The sequence below is a fragment of the Lepisma saccharinum genome, chromosome 1, assembly GCF_977018435.1.
Source record: "Lepisma saccharinum chromosome 1, izLepSacc3.1, whole genome shotgun sequence".
Classification (NCBI taxonomy): Eukaryota; Metazoa; Arthropoda; class Insecta; order Zygentoma; family Lepismatidae; genus Lepisma; species Lepisma saccharinum.
The window spans coordinates 170,320,827-170,340,202 of NC_139229.1; the positions used below are offsets into that span (position 1 = coordinate 170,320,827).

Sequence of the window (19,376 nt, forward strand, 5' to 3'; positions counted from 1 at the left end):
GCCATTTTTTTCTTTAATTTTCTAGGGTTTACTCAGTCATAATAAACATACATACGCACATTTTCCACAAAACATTGTTGATTGCGAAAGATAAAGAAAAAGATAACATGCAAGAAACGGTTTCTTGCATGTTAGTCAGGGGAGGGGTAGATTAATTAATAACACATGTATCATTTACGTGTACGCGCACGCGGTCATTCATTGCGACATAGGAATAGCGAATAGAGTAGTAAAAACGTCCCAATTTCACGTTCTGAAAATATGGTAGCTTTAGTTCAGAGTGTATGATTGGGCAGCTTGACATATTCGGTGAGTTTGGTTCCGACAATCTGACAGCCTTAATTTATTTTTCATTTTTCTACCAATGTCTCTAAGGGATATAGCTTGCATATCTATTTACAACGTTACCGTTGAAATAACAGACGCTTTACAATAAAAGTGAATGGTTATGAATACTTAAATCTATTCAGAACATCTATTCTTCTGTATTACAGATCATTACGTTGAAAATAACTATTCTATAGATTCAGAATTTCCAGTTTGGTAACTTGTATGCCTAAAATTCTTGGTGTATTTTCTATTATTACATGTTCATATTTTTAACAGTTATTAATTATACGTTTGACTGCCTATGTGATACAGAAAATGGACTTTATATTCCCTTTAAAATCAACTAATTTCATAAAAAATTTGTCCAATAATTAGGAAGGAGTGGAATTTTATTTAAAATTAAGAAATTAGTTAAGCGATTCTAAGTTCGTCTGAAGTCCACTTTATGCTCTGATGGCAAATTGGAACTGGACCTACAGTTTATAGTGGAGTCCGAAACACTGTTTCCACGCGGGATAACTTGCTCACAATGTTACAGTGTTACCACTACGCTATCGGGGATGCGCAAGTTAACTGAGAAGTTCTACCTTCAGGTAATTCATGATAAGATTTTCAGCACTGTAAAGATTTTTTTTTTATTTATTTATTATTATTAAAGTAGGGTTACAATTAAGCTTACATTTTTTTTACATTGATTCCGAACAACAAAAACAGCTTTTATATATACATAGTTGACCACGCCGTGCAAACGCAGGAAATAAACTTTAGCTGTAGTATTCTTGGAATACTGTCTTAAAACACTACTCGAGAGGGTTAATAAAAATCCCTGCAAGTCCTCAGGGCTCTACCGCATTGACAGGGTTGCACAGTGACTACTAACCATGAAGGAACGTTACGGCCTCGACCGCAGTAGTTTATAAAGCTGCACTTAAAAGTTCCGAGATATATCATTAACGTGAGCAGCCAATTTTGCCGTAAGTGTCTTTAAGATAAGATCATACTTGTGGATACGATTCTCTGGCAAGTTTATGTCACTCTTTCTTCTCTCCCAGTTTAGTCCACGATGTTCCCACGCGCATTATCTTCATCTTTCAATCAACGTGTACCTTGTGTGGCGATTTGTGATTGTGAATTCTACACAATTCACTACAAATTAAACTTATCTGACGGAAATAAGGTCCCCTTACTCTCGGCGAGCGAGATAGGAAAAAGGACATTTTTGACACGCGGATAAACAAATGGAGATCGGACCAGATGAAAATCCAAAGAAAGGCCATCTAGTGATTAACCTTGCAGGACAGAAGAGACAAGAATTGCTGCGACATTTATCCTGGCTCCAGCCAGACTGTTTGCTGACAGAAGCGACAGCTACAGTAAGGTAAACATGCAACCTTACTGTAGGAAATCCCTAGTACTAGGGTGGTGTCACCTGACGGACAAGAGAAAGTTGAATTTTCTTGAGATTGGGATCCCAAGCTAGCCTTGGGATTCCAAATTTAAGAAAAGGCACGCCCTTACTTGGGAAAGCAAGAAAGCTACAAGTCGTGGACATTTTGGGAAAACTAATGACGGTAATATCAGATGCACCTATATATTGGTAAAATGAACAGATCATTAACAACGCAATTAATTACGCATTGTAATGATGACTTCTAAAGTACAGTGGTATTTTTTAGATTCACAAGAATACACCTATACCAAAGTGGGAGTTAGAAAAACATGGCATCAGCGCAATTTCTCGAGCTTTTATTGGCTCATTGCGGGGTAGTAGAAAAGATTCCCGCTTTGGAGCATAGGATTTGGCGAGAAATTCATAGGTTGGTCAGATACACCTTACACACATGAGATGTGCTCTACAGCAAAGAAATGCAGGTTCGACCAGGACTCTAAGCCGGATGTGTCGGGCATACCGTGCTACCGAGCCAGCCCCGATGTTTCGCTCTTGCATGCGTGGAAATGTCTATTAGTGCTACTGCAACGGGATATGTTGCCTTTGAAACATGTGTTGACATTGACTGTGCCTAGTTTCTCTCGATGTAGAGATGGATGTGAGAACAACCCATTCCTACCTTAAATGATAGAACTATACAAAACTTTTGAAGGAATCCACACAAACAAAAAAAAAACAACTATACTTAAGATAGGTCCAATGACAAAAATTCTATCATGAGTGATTGATTTGGTTGATTTTACTCCGAATTTCTGCCACTTTTGGCAAATCGCGTAAATGTGGTTGGGTTGTGATATGATAATACATATGTATAATTTGTGAAGGGTCATTCGCAAAGAACACCCATGCCCAGGCCGGGATTCGAACCCGGGATCCCTGGCTAAGCACTCCGCCACGGAGGGTGGCAGATTCTATATCAAGAAAGCTACTTGCTAAAACGCCTAACTAAAAGCCTTATGGCACCAGGAAGAAATCGACTGACTCAAGTCGCCATCGCCTCGTAAACATGCAGCAATAAAGTTTCCAACGATTATATACATAACTGGGAAGAGAGAATGAAACTTGTTAAATGCTGTATATCTGAACCACAAACTCAAGCTCGGGTGTGGGAGTACCCCACATGTCAACCTCTCTTCCACCTAGTAATGTACATCCTGGACTAACGGGGCTCTGGTATCTGGACCTACAAGCAGTATAATTCCGTGTGTCCTGTCTTGTGTTTGTCATCAGATTCATCTTATCACCATTCATTCTCATCTTCGCGATTAGCCAAAGTGCTAGAAAAACTAAGCAAAATAAATCTGATTACTCTAAACAAACGAACTCCGGACCCCGTCTGGGCCGATAGAAGCAGGCTGTTGAATGGCATTCAGGGTGGGCGGATTTCAAAATTCAATAGTGACTGAAGTGTTGCTGATAATCATGGGCAATTTCACTTAATGGCGAATGAGGGCCGGAGGTACCCGGCGGCAAGAACAATTTTCGAAGATACATGATTAACCTCATCGCATCGCTTGCCAAGCAGACCGCCCATTTTTTTTGCGAAATTCGTCCTTTCACGGATAAGAATCCTTCACACCTTGTTTTAAAAAGTTTGCGAAACAGCTATTTAATATGCAAGCTCTCCCTCTCCAAACAACCAATTTAGCCTATTTAACCCCCTCCTCTCTTCCTCGGATTAGATATGGAGAGGCTGTGGAGCGTGTGTGTGCTGGGAAAGGGAGAGGGGGCTTTTGGAATTGATCCCAGAAAGCTTCCTGCGCCTTGTGATTAACGGAATGGGGCAGAGACTTGTTCTAAATATCAGTTGTTCTGCCCCGGGAACTTTCACACTTCTAACCATGTGTTGTCTGCTTTTTTTATTATTATTTTTTATTCCTTTTTCCCAGCAGTGAACCTACCGTTAACACGTTACGCAAAAAAGGGCAATACACATTCCACATTCAGCATGGCATAGGCGCCAGACTGATGAAAACAGTCATATTATCAGCTTGTTACAACGTTGAGTGCCATTTCTATCTGCAAATATCGTCCATGACATACAACACAGAACACTGCGACTTTAGTCACATCCGTAGCACTGCAAACTACCTTCACAATTATTTCAACTAATTCGCTTTCAAAGACTTTCCTAGAAAACAGCCATTCTGAGCACTGACGCATTTCTTTACATTTAGATGTTATTATTTTCCTGTATTTTGAGAAAAAGTCAAATTATTTGCTCGCAGGCAAGGTTTCTATAAGACAGGAGCAACCATTATCACAGTGGGTGGCAGCACTGATTCACATGCAGCAAAACAAAACTGCCACGTCCATAGCTTCCTTCCTGAATATTGCTGCTCTGGTCTGCCTCCGAATCAGGAGATGTTCATCGAATGCTGATTGGACGGCGCGAAGGAGGTGGGAAAAGTAACGCTACTCTGACACAGAGGTCAAAAAAATTGTTGTCCACGTTGTAGCCCTGCTTAGCATCAAGTTTTTGCTATTGGTCCATTAGTGGAAACAGATTTATTGTCAAGACGAGTTGCTTATCAAGCAGGAAATTATGCGAACCAGATGAAAAACTGTCTTAGGTAACTGTGTTGTAGATCTTAAAAGGATTCCATTGTAACGCGTTTTTTCTTTTCATGATAATGAAGTGAGTCTTGCAGCCAATTCCGAGACTAACCATAAGACAGTGCAAATTTACCCCGATGTTTGTAAAAGTTTGTAATGATAATGAGGCAAATCGCCTGTGTGTGCTGGGAAGTCACTCCATGTAGCGCTTGCTTCGGTGCCACATAACTTAACGCCTGGTGTGATTTGATTCTGAAAACACATGCTGAGAACATGTCCTGAAGCTTCTACGACAATTGGTTGTGGAGTTATGACAAAGATCCGATAAGAAATGGAAGTAATTCTTTGGCGATCTCCAGGATGTAATCTGAAGATTACAGTCCAAGAAATTTACTGGTCCTTTCTCCGATACGTACTGAATACGGACGTTTCCTAGATTTTCCCAAAAATGGTGAAAAATTCTGGATTTCGGGAACATTATCGCCGAGTTTCACTTCAATGTTGAAGAATAGTTAAAATATGCACTGGGTGCGAGTCGTCACCAAAATCATATTTAATTGGTTCTTACATTTCTATCACCTTGTCACCCATGTTACTATGTTATGGTTCAGAGAAGGTAATTTACACATTCTCTGCATTTATAAACACCCACCCCCTCTCTCTCTAACCTTCTTAAACCCGAAGGTTTATGGCTGCAGAAACACAGGCCTTCCATCTGTCTCTATCCTGAGCAAGATTTATTCACTCTTTTCCATCCCTACCGATTTCCTTCACGTCCATCTCAACGTTATCTCTCCATCTTCGTCTTGACCTTCCTACTGGTCTCTTACCATCAGGTTTCCCAACAAGAATCCTGTAAACTCTTCTTTCCTCTCCCATTCTTGCCACATGCGTTGCCCACCTAAGTCTTCTTCATTTAATCATTCTAATAATATCTGGACATTAATACAAATTATGTACGTGTAGTTCTAAATTATGTAACCTTCTCCACTCACCTGTCTCCTCATCTCTTTTAGGTCCAAATATTTTTCTAAGGATGAAACCCAGCATATACCTAGTAGTAATTGCCTCCTTCCCTTATTTCGGTTGTATAGAATCATTTAACAAATTTTGAGGCGTTGAGAACACAAAGGATGAACTCATGTTTTGAGAAACGAACCACATTCACTCAAAAATCAAAGCTCTGGTATCGTCAACCCTGTTTTAAAAGGAAAAAAGGGCGAACTCAACAAACAATATGAATATGCACCACTTTTGTTCTCCATGACTCAGTTTCAGACAATCTAAGACAACATTTTCACACTATGTTGAGTTCACCCTTTGTATTCTCACCGCCTCAGTGTCTAATCCAATGGTTATTTATTTATTATGAAAGGTTATTGATTGATGTGTGTGTGTGTGTGCGACATGAATAAAACAATGTCTGGCTATAAATGTTGGCCCAAATCTTACGGTTGTCATTGCACATAACCTCACAATTGGTGTCTTAAATGCAGCACATTAACGTGTACGTTACGCTGAAATTACAGGGTAGGGTAAAATGAAAACTGCTGCAAATAAACAAAGACTTGGCTCTAAATTACATCCATATGACACTCATACTCGTTCGTGGGTGTGTGAAGCAGTCCTTTCACTTTCTCAGCTTTCTTCTGGAAAAGAAAACAGTTTCTACGTTCGTTACTTTTCACTTCTTGCTCACAATGGAGAATGCGACGATAGCAGCGTGCCTGACAGTGTCGATGTCGATCTTAGCGATGCTCGACTACGCTGACAGATATATTGTCATTTGAAGATTGCATGAGCATAACTTGTTACAACAGTCACTTTCGTTGGTTTATGGTTGGTTACGTCGTAACAGGCACATCTACGACAGAGTTGCAAGAATTTGCGCGTAAATATAGGATTCCCTTCGTTATCCGTACAGTTTAACATGAAGGAAGTGTAGCTTCAACACCCCTACTCTTCAAACATAGCATTGAAACTTGTAAGCGTACGTCGCGTGACATTTACACGATTCCTGCTCAACCATTTGATATTGATATTGAATTTAAAATTTTGGGAGCGTCAGCACTTAGGCTATTTTGCTCCCGTCACATTATACGGGGGCCAGCCCCTTATCATTACAAATAACAACTCTAGCGTTGCATAACTAAAAATGTTAAAATGTTCTGACTTCTGTTAAAAGCTGAGGCCGTAAACGGGCACTCAGCACACACAAGGACAACAAACAGGACAACACACACAAAATTATACTGGCCATAGTGCCAGTCGCCAGAGCCTCGTTAGTCTTTAGTCCAGGGTGCACTACGTGGAAGTGAGGTTGACTTTTGGGCGCCTACGTGGAAGGTCACCCCTTACACCCCTGCTCAACCATTGTTCGTCCATTTCAGTCGAGATAGTATCTGACATCTGCTGAAGGACCAAATAATCCCGACATGAACAAATCGAGACAAGTTGGAAATTTAGCTCCTGCTAAATGTGTTTTGTCTAATTTCTAAATTCGATAGCACCTTTACCATCTTCACTATCTTCTAGACTCACATTCAAATGTTACCATAATGTGCTAAAGTCATTCACTGGCTGTGTACATGAAAACATTTCGATTGCAGGTCACTACCATACATAAGGTACTTTCCAATTATTTACTTTAACCAATAGACTACATCCGGCAGTTACCATTCCAGAAATCACTTTTTTTTATGCAGCTCAAACTTCAAATAATACATTATAGAGAGAAATGAGTATTTGATCCAATTTTACACGTAAGAACAATATTCAACGTGGAAATTCCCAGCTGCGGAATGCTTGATCGAGTTTGAGGGTGGATCGACATGATGACAATTCAACAGGTGGGAAGATACTTATGCAAATTATCCTAGCTGGGGGTGCTTTATAAAAATTAACAGGGGGAGATAACATTCACCCGAATTCTCCCCACTTCGAGCACTGATAATGTATTTACGCAACACACCAATTTGTTTAGCAGCCCACACGGTGTCCCGATTCTATACGACATACCTTTCAATTCGTCCGGAGGAACTACGTTGCCAGCTGATGCGTGTTGTTAACAACCGAGGCAAAGGTTCGAAGATCACTGTGATCACGGTGGACAAGATTGTTTTTAATAGCATGAACAGCCTTCAACAAGTGCTCGAGAGGGTCTCAGTCTAGCACGCGAAGGTTTCTGCATGTGCCCAGAGATGGAAACTAACAATTAGGACAGGCTACCCATCTTTGTCTCTTTCACAAAGCCGCCTTTTTTGATTGTACGTATAATTAGGTATGTAAATGGCAAGGTTGTTTATTGCGTGTCTTTCGCTGGTTGAAAGTCTACTAATAGCAGCAGCATTGTGGCTTCCAGTTTCGATTCGATTAACGTCAAGCGCCGGGCCCGATCTTCAGAAGTTACCAAAGACCGGCTTCTAACAGCTTACCGAAGTATGTGGTAACAAGGACTGTATTACTGCTTGTTTAACAAACAAATTTGCATTGAAGTTTTGATGATGAATTCACTGAAGCGCACGATTTGTTTGTGAAATTCGAGAAGATTGTACGCATTTACAAGAATGGTAAAAGTCAACATGACAGATTTACAGGATATTGGTCAAAATAGCAAGGTTTATTTGATCTCAATCATATTTGATCACTTCAAGTTATTCTCTGTGGCTGTTTATGCAAATGATTGTACTGTGTACAAGGTCTTCAACTCTCTTTAAATATAATCTGCAAACATTACACGCTAACGAGTTAACAATTTGTGGTGCAGTGGTGCATTCTGTCACTCTTCAAGGTGTATCAAGGTGTTCTGAAACCACAGCTTTTCATCATGTTTATGCTTCTAAAGCAGATAGATACACGGCCAATTTTATTTGCCAAACATCTGCCATTGACAGCTTATTACCTTCAAATTTCATGGACGTTTCAAGAAGCAAAGATGTGGTGAGAGAAAGCAAGATACCTCTAGCTTCGAGGGTTAAAACGTACGTTCCGTATACAGTGTTTAACACTTTCCCGTGAAAGTGGAGGCTTTCGAAGATCTCCACAGGATGTTATTATATTGCATTATTTACCAGATATAAAAATCGTAGCTAAGCATTTCTTCCTGAAAACTATGATTTAGGCTTCGAAATTGACTTCGGTCACGGGTTTTAGTATAATCGTTTCTACCACGTAATACCGGAGTAAGAAGTCAAAACGATGTGGATAATTTGATTTAGTACGTACTGTATCCCCAAATTCTGACTTACTTAACATTTCCACATGCTGTTCTTGTTGAGAAAGGAATGTGCATATCTAGCCGGACTACGCGCATTCCGAAATGCAACAGAAAACATTTTTTTTAAGTTGCATGTTATCCATGGAAGTTAAGCTAGAAAAATTATAGCACTTTAAAGCTAATCACACACCAGTTGCAAACAGACAGGACGTTCCAACGTCCCACTTAAAGGAGTCGTCGAGACGCAATCACGCACTTTCGCTAATTAGACAGAAGATCCTAAAGTGCCCTTTGCTTCACTCGCACCTTTAAAAATCTGCTTGTGTAATAATTGCATACGGCAAACTCTTCACGTCTCGCACTCCTTCTTGGACATCAGCCAGGGCATTCGGTAATTAAAAAACTCCGTTACCCAGAGGGCAGCACCGGCAACCTGTGTAGTTAGTTGTTTCTCAGTATACCGTGCCTCGTTACCTACAGAACCAATTCCAGCTGTGCAAGTGGAAAAAAATGGTTCCTGCACGTTGAACAAAAATCGCTCTTAATTCTGACAGTGTCGCACGAAACTGTCAAACGGTAGTTCGTCTCATTGCTCGCAACTGCAAGCCAACATGGTGGAGTGTGAGAATCTCATTAATTCAGCGGTAACCCTCCCTTAGAGGACCTGTTTCACTCCATATGTTTCTCCCCGTGTGAGAAAGTAACACGTACTGACTGACCCAGTTCGAATTTGACCTGCTTGCGAGCGACCACCTGCACCATATGTGCATATGTTAAGTAACGGTGCTACACCAATCTTAAACCTAGTTCAATATGACTACAGAGTTCAAGGGAAGTAGACTTCGAGAAGCCTTGCAAGACAAACTTTCTAAGATCAGAGTTATTCTAAAAGTATGAACTCAGGTCATACATTTGTGACCAAGAATCAGGTTTTTGCTCAAAATATGTCTGTCCCTTGTGGTGTAACTGGATACAAACATCCATCGTATGGGTTTCCAGTAAAACTATGTTGATTTATGCACAGTAAGGCTATTGACAACTTCTGCACCAGCATACATAAAATCCATCATTTGAAAACATACAGGATGTAAGACAAAAATTAATGAAAATAGTTGTGGACAATTTGCCGTACAATACTAGTGGATCTGCACTGGACCTACAGTTTAAAGTGGGATCCCAACCATTATGTGCCTCCACTGGGTATCGAAAACCCGCGACCCCTTGATTACAAGACGTTAACGCAACGCCATCGGGGAGGCCCTAAGTAAAACTATGTTAAAACACACACTATTGTTTAAATGTTTTTATATCGAGTATCCTCAATATCATTCATATTTCTTCATTATACAACCTGACAAATCGTTTATGTACCTAAAAATCAACTCCACTAACAAATATTTAGTTCACATATAAACGCATATTTTTATGAGTTTTTTTCTATTATTTTATTTTGAAACTACGTTCTTTACCTTCCCTGTTTTGTAATCTATTAGCTTTAACAATGCCAAAGTTCTGTTGTAAAAGGGCTCCATACTTGCTCCAATCAAGGCGAATACAAAGATTAAATGTCTCGGCAAGAACATTTCTCTCGTAGTCAACAACCTTATACAGATATTTCCAAATCAAAAATCATTTAGGCGATTTCGGTGAGCCAATACTTTCTTCGTTGTGGGTCAGAGCAACGTGATCGATTACATTTACTAAAATTAGCAACATCAAGAATACAATAATGAATATTAATCAGGTAAATTTATTTATTCACTGCAGTATGTTTTGTTTTATGCCATGATCACAAGTAATAGTACACAGCCTTGGACTTTAGATTAGTATTTATAAAAACCTGAACAGAACAATATAAATTATGTACCACACCATAATTTGTAACAAGAATATGTTTCTTGCCTACAAACACCGAAAAAGCTGGTGGTAATAAGCATCAACCACAACATTTTATTTTTAGCTTACAACTCAATTCAGCAACTACGCATTGCCGTCTGTGGCCTGAACGCACCATCTACAATGACGAATGGACAAGGAGGGCAGCGAAGTGAGAGCAGGGAGACTCGGGAGGCATCTAAAATGTAAATCACTTTTCTTTTTAGTCCCGTACGCAACGCCAGCACACAAAACCAATTTTTCGCTTCTTAAGGCGGCGACAGACCTTGTTAAAACGATCACGGACACAATAAAACATGCGCTCATAAATCCGACAGCCTTTTCATCTGCCATGATTTCATTGACTCGGCAAGCGACATAAATAAAAATTTTATGAACTCGTTCCGTCGTGTGACAAGCGACTCAATATTTATATCGTGCGGAGCTTCCGATGGTTACAGAGACTATGATAATCCGATTATTGAGCTGTGGGCAGGAGAGGAAGAGGGGACTGACAGCACGTAGGTTGGTCTGGCTGAAGGAGTAATGTGGCCATAGAATAATTCAAAAGCTTATGAAAAAATATATTTTTTGACTAACGTAATATCATTACAGAGTTAAAATGTGTCAAAAGTATGCAAATGTACCAGAAATATAAACTTTTTGTCTACCGAACTGATTCTTGAGATAGATACACGTGCCATTTGTGTTCAGAAAGATCACCAGGTAGTTGAAGAAAAACACTAAATCGGACAAACTCTTGATGGCTGGTTATACCCGAAAAGGAAAAACCAGTGTGACTCAGTCTCGGAACAGGAATTTCACCGTTTCATTTTATAGAACGTCACACTTTAAAACATCACATTCACATGCTGTAAGTTTTCATCTTTTAGTTGACGGGAACCTGCAAGATGAGGTTAAGGCTGTATTGATTAAGAAGGGAAGAAGTGACTTAGGATGAACGAAAATCTCAGTATGCTCAACCATCAGTGTGGAACATGTGGATGAAATGGTTGAAAAATGAGCAAGCCACCATTTACAATAAAAAGATCTCTCAGTTACGTCACTTACATCCAGCCTCTTACCTAGAAGAATGGCCTAGCATGCGGTGTTGCATTATAGCATCCCCCCCCCCCCCCCCGTTTGTACTCTAAAACAATCCAGAATTACACTGCACATGGTAACTAATGTGGTTGACTTAGCGTTTAAACATGACATCGTTTGCAGCTGTTGGGAATGGTAGCACCGAACCAATGCATTTCAATATTCACTATTAATAATGTTCAAAGGCTGAAAGACGCAGGGCCAAGTTCTTTGATGAGTTAATCTATGTTCACAGAGCTGTCATTTGGGAGGTGGTTATTGGCGTAATGCTACTGAAATTGTCTGTTATTATACCAGTCTTGATTATTCATAATTCTTGAGGAAATTGGTATTCTTGCAGTATAAGCTTTACCTAATATTCTGGCACTATGGATTCCTGGGTTCGGTTTCTGGTAGGAACACACCTCGTACGTTCTCATTAAAGCTGGGTTAATTTCACAGTGGCCTTGGGAAGAAAATTGACCCTAATCCATCAAACATAACTTACCCTTCTCGAAGTGGTCAGAGTAACTCGCTTCGAGGTAAAGAGGGCCTAGTTTTGAAGACTGTATAGGCCATGGATGTACCATTGTGTTTGTCCACCATCCACTTCAAAGTTCATCCTTATCGTTGCGTTTACAAAAGGGACTTTGTTTGTTTTGGGTTTTTGTTTTTAAGTCCACTTTTTGCATAGATAAGCTAATCTGGGCTGGACCTACAGTTTAAAGTGGAATTCGAAACATTGTGTATTGTGCCCCACCGGGGTTCAAACTCGGGATCCTTTATTACAATGCGACTACGTTACCACTACAAAGGGGACCTAAAATAGCCGAAATAAGATAGCTTAAGTTGGGGAAAGTAACATCCCTACCCCAAATGCTGCACACTGGCGATTATTATTACATGAATACATCATATATCATTTTGAACAAAGAATGACCAAGAATTTGGCTGTACGGAACGAATAGGACTACTTGAATCAACTTAATGGTTATTCTGAACGACCGTATTTACCGAACCGAAACTTCAGAAAGAAAAATCATTATAATTCAGCGCGCGCGCTTCTCAATCCCATTTAGAAGTTCCAGCATGCCGTTACTTAATGTACCTGGTAATTTCATGCGTTGTCACCTCGTGTGCACTTACAGCTTCCCGCTCGTTTGCGCAAATTCATGCAGGCCTACAGAAATGAGTCCTTCACGGCAACGCTTGCTGCTGGAAGTTCCAAGAACTCCTCGACCAAAGGAAAGAGGCTTCTAACCGCAAGACGTGCTTACAGAGCACGCAAACAACGTGCACAGAATATGGATGATCTTCCAGAAGCCTCGAGGCGACCAACAGAAAGGGCATAAATGGTGGGGGAGACGAGAGAACGGACTGTTTACCTGCATTTTTGTAAAGGCCGTTTTTTTTCTTCTTAATGTCTAGATTACTCAACGGAATGTAAGAAGCTGTCGTTAAGAAGTGGAGAAAACTAAGGAAAATACCCTTTTTTGGAGTCATCTGAAACTTTTGGAAGTTTTCCGACGTTCTGGGTTTTATTTATAGTTCCCCCAAGGTATTGTAAGTTTTATGAGCTTGCTAGATTGTTTGGTGGCAACCGGTGTCGAACACCGACAAACTCCTCAGGCATAATACCCAATTCAAATCTGACAGTATAATATCTTACGATGATAGGTAAACAAGCAACTATGGAGTCTTCTCGGTGACTAGCCTCGGGTTTCAGTCCCGGCATGGACGTACGTCTATTAGTTCCCGTCACCAGTTGCATCCTCAGCGTCGCGATTAGCCTTCAAAGGCAGAAAAGCAACATGAACATGTAACTTTGCCTCAATGGATTTTACATATTAATCGCCAGTTCTAAAGCAAACTATAAACTTAAAAAATTAACAGTAAAATATACGTTAACAGTGCGGAGATCGAGGTTTCCAAGTAAAATAAGTCTGAAAAACTGTCCCAAGTTTCCTGCAAGTATCGCGTCACCGAGGAAGATGTACACATACCGAACTCATACACTATCCTCGGCCTGCTAATGTGGATTTTTGCTTCTCTTCTTCCTTCAATTACAGTTATCATTATACCTTCATGTCTCGGGATATGGCATACCATACTGAATTTTCTCGTTACGATCGATTGATTAACCTATATTCTTACTTTGTTTCAGGAGATATGGTACGTGCAACCAGTGACTAGGACTGGCAGGCACTTTTACCAGTGGACCCCAAGCAAGATGAGCAGAATTCAGGTATTTCAGTTTTAAGTTGCTTTAAAAGTATCCAGTTACACACACACATACATACATACATACACACACACACACACATTAAAAAATAACTGATGCGCAAGAGGTCATTAACACACTCGTGCACCGTACGGCGCTCGCGGCAAAGATCTTAACCGTGTATTAAATTGAGAAGAGGTATTGACGCTTTAGGTGTATTGTCCGTGATAATATTTGTAATCGTGGTGTGCCGTCCTGTCCGTTAGATTAAGTTGATGCGGACTGCCACAGGAGCAGAAGAAACCCGTTAGTGGGAACAACAAAAACACGAGAATCAAACCCGTAATTTCACGACGCCTAACGCAACAGTTAAAAGTGAGAGTGCTCCACACCTCTTCTCTTGCCCTTTTAGCACTGATTTGGAAAACTCGCTTCCGTGCTAGGAGGTTCCGGGTTCGAAATCCTTTAAACATGTGCTTCATAATCTCTTATCACAAGTGGGCAGCAACACAGGTACCTTGGACGTGCAACTACAGTCGAGTCTTCTAATATCAGCGACCAGGAAATCTGGCAACTGGGCAGAAGCCGTTGAAAAGGATAAAGTGAGCAAAGGCTCTATATGTGGCAACATTTACCATGGTGTATTGCCTAGTTCAGGCATCAATCCTCTCATCAAAGAGAAAACATTGCCATCTCTGATATTTTCAACAAATCCTGCTGCCATTTCTGTATCACGTATGTTAGAGACTGGGAAACTAGGCGCATACATTTTCCAGGGGTAGATGTGAATTTTCTGCTGCACAGAGCGGGTTCACCCAGCCTACAATCAATGGGAACCGGGGGGAGTAGGGTGTTGAAGATTTACGGACGTGGTGCTCACGTCACATCAAGCTTCTACCCCCCCCCCCCCCATGTGCCATCATGGTACGGCTTAATGCAGGGGCTGGCCCCCGTGGCGGAGTGGTTAGCACATCGCGCTACGACGCCAGGGGTCCCGGGTTCGAATCCTGGCCTGGATGTTTATGAGTGTCCAGTCATCAAATCATCACTCATCTCCATCTTCGCAAATTAGCCACAAAAGTGGCACAAAAGGCGAAGTAAAATAAAGCAAATCAATAACAACAGCAATGCTGGGGGACTGGATTACATAAACACACGTGGTGCTTTACAGTGAGAATCGTGGCAACTTAATGATTCTTTGGAACTACCAAACTATTGTGGTACATTCATTATAGCTCTATCTTATTACATATATTCTCTCAAGTTGTGAGCAGATACACTTTATTCTCTCAAGTTGTGAGCAGATACACTGACACTGATGTGGCAACAGTGCAAATCGTCATACGCCTAATGTCTTGTCCTCGAGTGAAGTTTCCGACGTAAACCCACCTCTGCCAACGTGGCAGCACCCTGCTCCATCCCATTTGTAGATGAAATTTCTGATGTCCGAGATTTCCTACTGTCGCCAGTCAGAGGCCAGGTTATTCTTAAAACGAGCTCGCGTTGTTACGTGATTGGAGGCTCATTCTTGCAAAGATCCTATCCATGAGTACAAACCAAAGCCTATTTCAAGAGATCATAAAGCGATAATACATTCATCCCTAAAGCAGTAAAAACTTCAAAATCTCCTGACGGGTTTAGCATCCCTACACTTTATGGATTTCAGATCGGAGCGACAAGCGAACACACGTCGCTTGGGAACGAGCCAATCAACAGCAACGTTTTACAGCGTAGCGGTATGGCAGGCCGCACAAGCCTGCGTTGATTGGCGACTTCCTGAAGCGACACTTCGGTGTGAAATCTCCCTTAGTGTCAAATCTTATTGCCATAATTTTACGCTAAATTCCCTATGATGTACTGACAACCCATAACAAAGGTTGTTTTCCGGAGGAGTGACAATCTGTTCCACGTGGTCACGCCACCGTGCACTTGTAACTATCATACAGACAGCTTACGGAGAACCAGGACAGCGCAATCCAATCCGAAGATTGCAGCAATATATTCACGACAACCAAACAAACAGTACGGGATGATTTCTACGAAGGGGCACACACACTACACTGAAAGTCACGTATATGCTGCAGAACAGGATCCAAAGGTCACCCAAGTGTGTGCAGAGTACGGACGCTCGTGACTCATTTCTGCGTAAAGAACAAACCTCCACGGGTGAAGGAGGTGATTTATAAGCCGTTGTAATTGATTACGTCATCACCGCTTCATGCAGTAATTCATTTTGCTGCTGGTTAATAATAATGGTGGCCACGGGAGGACACCGGTCGCCGATTTTTAAAGCGTATTACAATGCTAATAATACGCAACTGTTGTCACAGGTAGAAAGATCGCGGAGTGCGATACTGTAACAGGATTCAGCGTACAGTGTGTGTGCGTGTGTACTGAGGACTTGCAATTCAGGAACGCTAGAGCCATCTGGTGTTTGTACTCTCGAGTTTCCCAGTTCCTCGAAGCGTCGATGTAATTTCACATTCCAATCACAGCGAATACGACCTCCACAAGAATGCGTATTGTATTCCAGCAGGCTCAGATGCTGTTTTCATTATCAGACAAGACCAGCCCTGCCCCAAGCATTCTAGGAAAAGGGATGTGTTGCGCTCATCCGTACTTACACGCGAAGTATCAACAATAAAGTTACTAAAGCAAACACCAAGTTTGCACTAGAAAATCTCAATAAAACTAGATCTAAAACTTTACTCTGTATTTTATGGTAACAAACGTTTCTGTCTTAGAATTTCGTTGCAACTGATAAGCAGAATACTGTTTATTTCTTGCATGAGCTGTTACAGTTATACAAATTTAAAATCAGAGTTTGTTGACATACAGGGTGTTAGCTCAGGGATGAATTTTCCGTATTCTCTCTCCCCGGATTTAACATTTATTATATGCAGCATCCATCCATATCTTGCATCTCTTTTTCCTTTCACTCCATTAAGTAAGAGTATGAAATGCATGTTCGTTGTTTTAAGTCTATTTTTGGTTAATCGAAACTATGAGGTTTCATGGAACACGTGGAAAACACAATTGGGTGACCTTCTACAAGGCAATGGCGTGACACGTTGCATATGCTTTGCTTTGATTGTTTGTTTTCAAGTAATATGTCAAGGGACATGGTCATCGTACCTTGTATCACATCATTATGATAGGTCTTTTCGCTTCTCGTCAGGTTAGTAGCCCTCCCAAGAGGGGTGCGACAATTTACTACATGTACCATATTTTTTTTTCCATTCTCAATATTAGATGCCCGGAAGGCATCGCAATCCTTTCGTTCGGAATCTTGCGTTGGACTCTATTACATGGATGGAAGAGAACGATTACTTACCTTCATATGTGACGAATCTGAAGTCCGTGATGGCTTTGTGGCCCAGATCCTCGGCCGCTGCGGCCAGCCACGTGACGAAGTACAGCGCCCAGAAAGGAGAAAAGAACACCACCATCTTCCCAGAAGCAGCTTTTACACGTGTCACAGCACCATTGTCCACGAAATCACCAAGCACACGAGAGCTTAAATATCATCAGGAGTCCATCTCCTGCAAGAAAAAAAGATTCAGAATTGATTTATTTATTCAAGACTTAAATTGGTTACATTTAGTATTGAAAAACTGATTCAACTTCAAGTGTATCTCCAATGAGCATGCCGGTGCGGCCATCATACGCTACAAACAGCCATGTCAACACATGTACTTTGCCCCACCCTTCCCTTTATGTATATGGCAATCTTAATTCCAATACTAGGTTTTTGTCAGTTTTCATTTCCTAATGACGGAATAATTTTTTAAAAAAAATCACTTATATGCATATTTTTCCAGCATTCATCTGACTGTTCATTTAGTATACCTTCCTCGTTTCACACGTCGAACGCTTCTATTCTTAAGTGGAACTTTACCACGAGATCTGAAAATTTCCATTTTTTATTCGTTGGAATATTAACTAATATTAAACTGATTAAACATTAAATACCTAGATAAGGTTAATAATTAATAATGATCACCATTGCAGAGAATCTCACCAGAAAATGTCAAACATTGGCACCAAAAATTTCAGGTGAATGCAATATGCAGCCAGGAATTCATAGTTGTAAAAATAACTCCATTAAAATCTGAATATTGAGATCAGGGGTTTATCCAGAAATTTGCATCTGGGGATAAGTTCTTATTTAGGGGGATGTAAGTGTAAATTTAGAGTAAAAATGACCATAAATTGGGCTTTTGTGAAAAATTGTAGGGGAGTGTTGACGAAATTTGTGTTGGGGGTGTGTAGATAAATCACTGGTTGAGACCGTAGTGTTTGAATGGTATCTCAAGGACCATGTTTCACATTCAAAAGCAGTATGAGTCAAATGAAACATCTGGTAGGAAGTGTTACAAATAATCCTTCCTGCGAGTACTGCGATAACTCTTCAGCACGAAGTTCCGTGTTCTCTAACCACAATACGACTGTCGAGTTTCACATAGTTTCAACACGCGAGAGAAACAATCTACTAAAACTGTTCCCAAAACGAGTCTTTACGACACGCAGAGATTCCGAGAAAAACTGTCGAAAGCTGGGCCGGAACATACAATAAATCAGTTGCCTTCGGACGGTCGTTGATGTGTAGCTGTGACCAATAGAAAAGCACGATTCCCCATTTCGTCAAATCACGACGAAGCACGTTGGCAATTCCAGTTGCACGATTTCGGACTCAAAAAAAGATTGAAAACAATGCTTTGCTTTGTACTTTCTGCTTCCTCGCCTTTTCTCATGAAGGTTGAAAAAGAGAGAGAGTACCGTTTACGTCCACAGTTTTGATAATCTGTAGAGGTCATACGAGAGAAAATTTTTGGTGAACACCTATGCCGATTTATCCACCCGTCCAATTTAAATCTTTGAAAATCCCCTCGACTTGCAGAAATAAACGTTCAGATAAGATTTTGTGTACATATTAACTTACTGTAATTAAAACTAGAAAGTTTTTTTTTTACTTTTAAATCAAGGACAAAGTGATGTATCCCCAATATCATTTCGCAGAAACTATCCGTTCTCTCTTGGTATTCTTTTAGCTACATATATAATTATGTTGACTTTGTTGCGACCAAGTGCATCTCCGTAGAAATATTATTAAATATACGTACCATTAGACAAGTGGCCGCGGTGGCTCAGTCGGTAACGCGTCTGACTACCATGCTCAAGGTCCCGGGTTCGATCCCCGGCCGGTTCAAATCCGGAACTTTTCTAACGATGGAAGCGGCCCCGGCGCCCACCCAGCGTCGAATAACATGGGTACCTGGGGGAAACCCTGGGGGGTAAAGGCGGTCAGGGGCGTGATACTGATCACATCACCCCCACTCACGACCGGATCAAGAAAGTGTGGGGCGTTACCCCCTATACGCCTTCATGGCGTGGTGCTATGCACAGGGGAACACTTTACCTTTTTACCATTAGACAAATGAGATCGGAGTATGGAGTGCACAGCACAGATCCTCGAAATTGGAGTGTGAGTGGACAGCATAGTAATATGGGAAAATGCGCATTTCAAGAACGTTTGCGATTCTTGGTTGGTTGGTTGGTTGATTTGGTGTTTTAAGTCAACTTTATGCACAATAAGGCTAATTGTGACTGGACCTACAGTTTAAAGTAGGATCCGAACCACTATG

General features: G+C 40.9%; 1 protein-coding gene across 3 annotated transcripts in view; it reads right to left on the reverse strand.

The window, feature by feature from the left end:
- The window catches only part of Sema5c (Semaphorin 5c), a 113,389-nt gene that overhangs the window by 58,681 nt on the left and 35,332 nt on the right, over positions 1 to 19,376 (reverse strand). For all 3 annotated transcript variants that reach the window (XM_083142462.1, XM_083142470.1, XM_083142479.1), the window contains exon 2: positions 17,066 to 17,273. In XM_083142462.1, coding sequence (XP_082998588.1) covers positions 17,066 to 17,180 — 115 coding nt within the window. In that variant the 5' untranslated portion in view covers positions 17,181 to 17,273. The remainder of the gene's footprint in view (positions 1 to 17,065; positions 17,274 to 19,376) is intronic.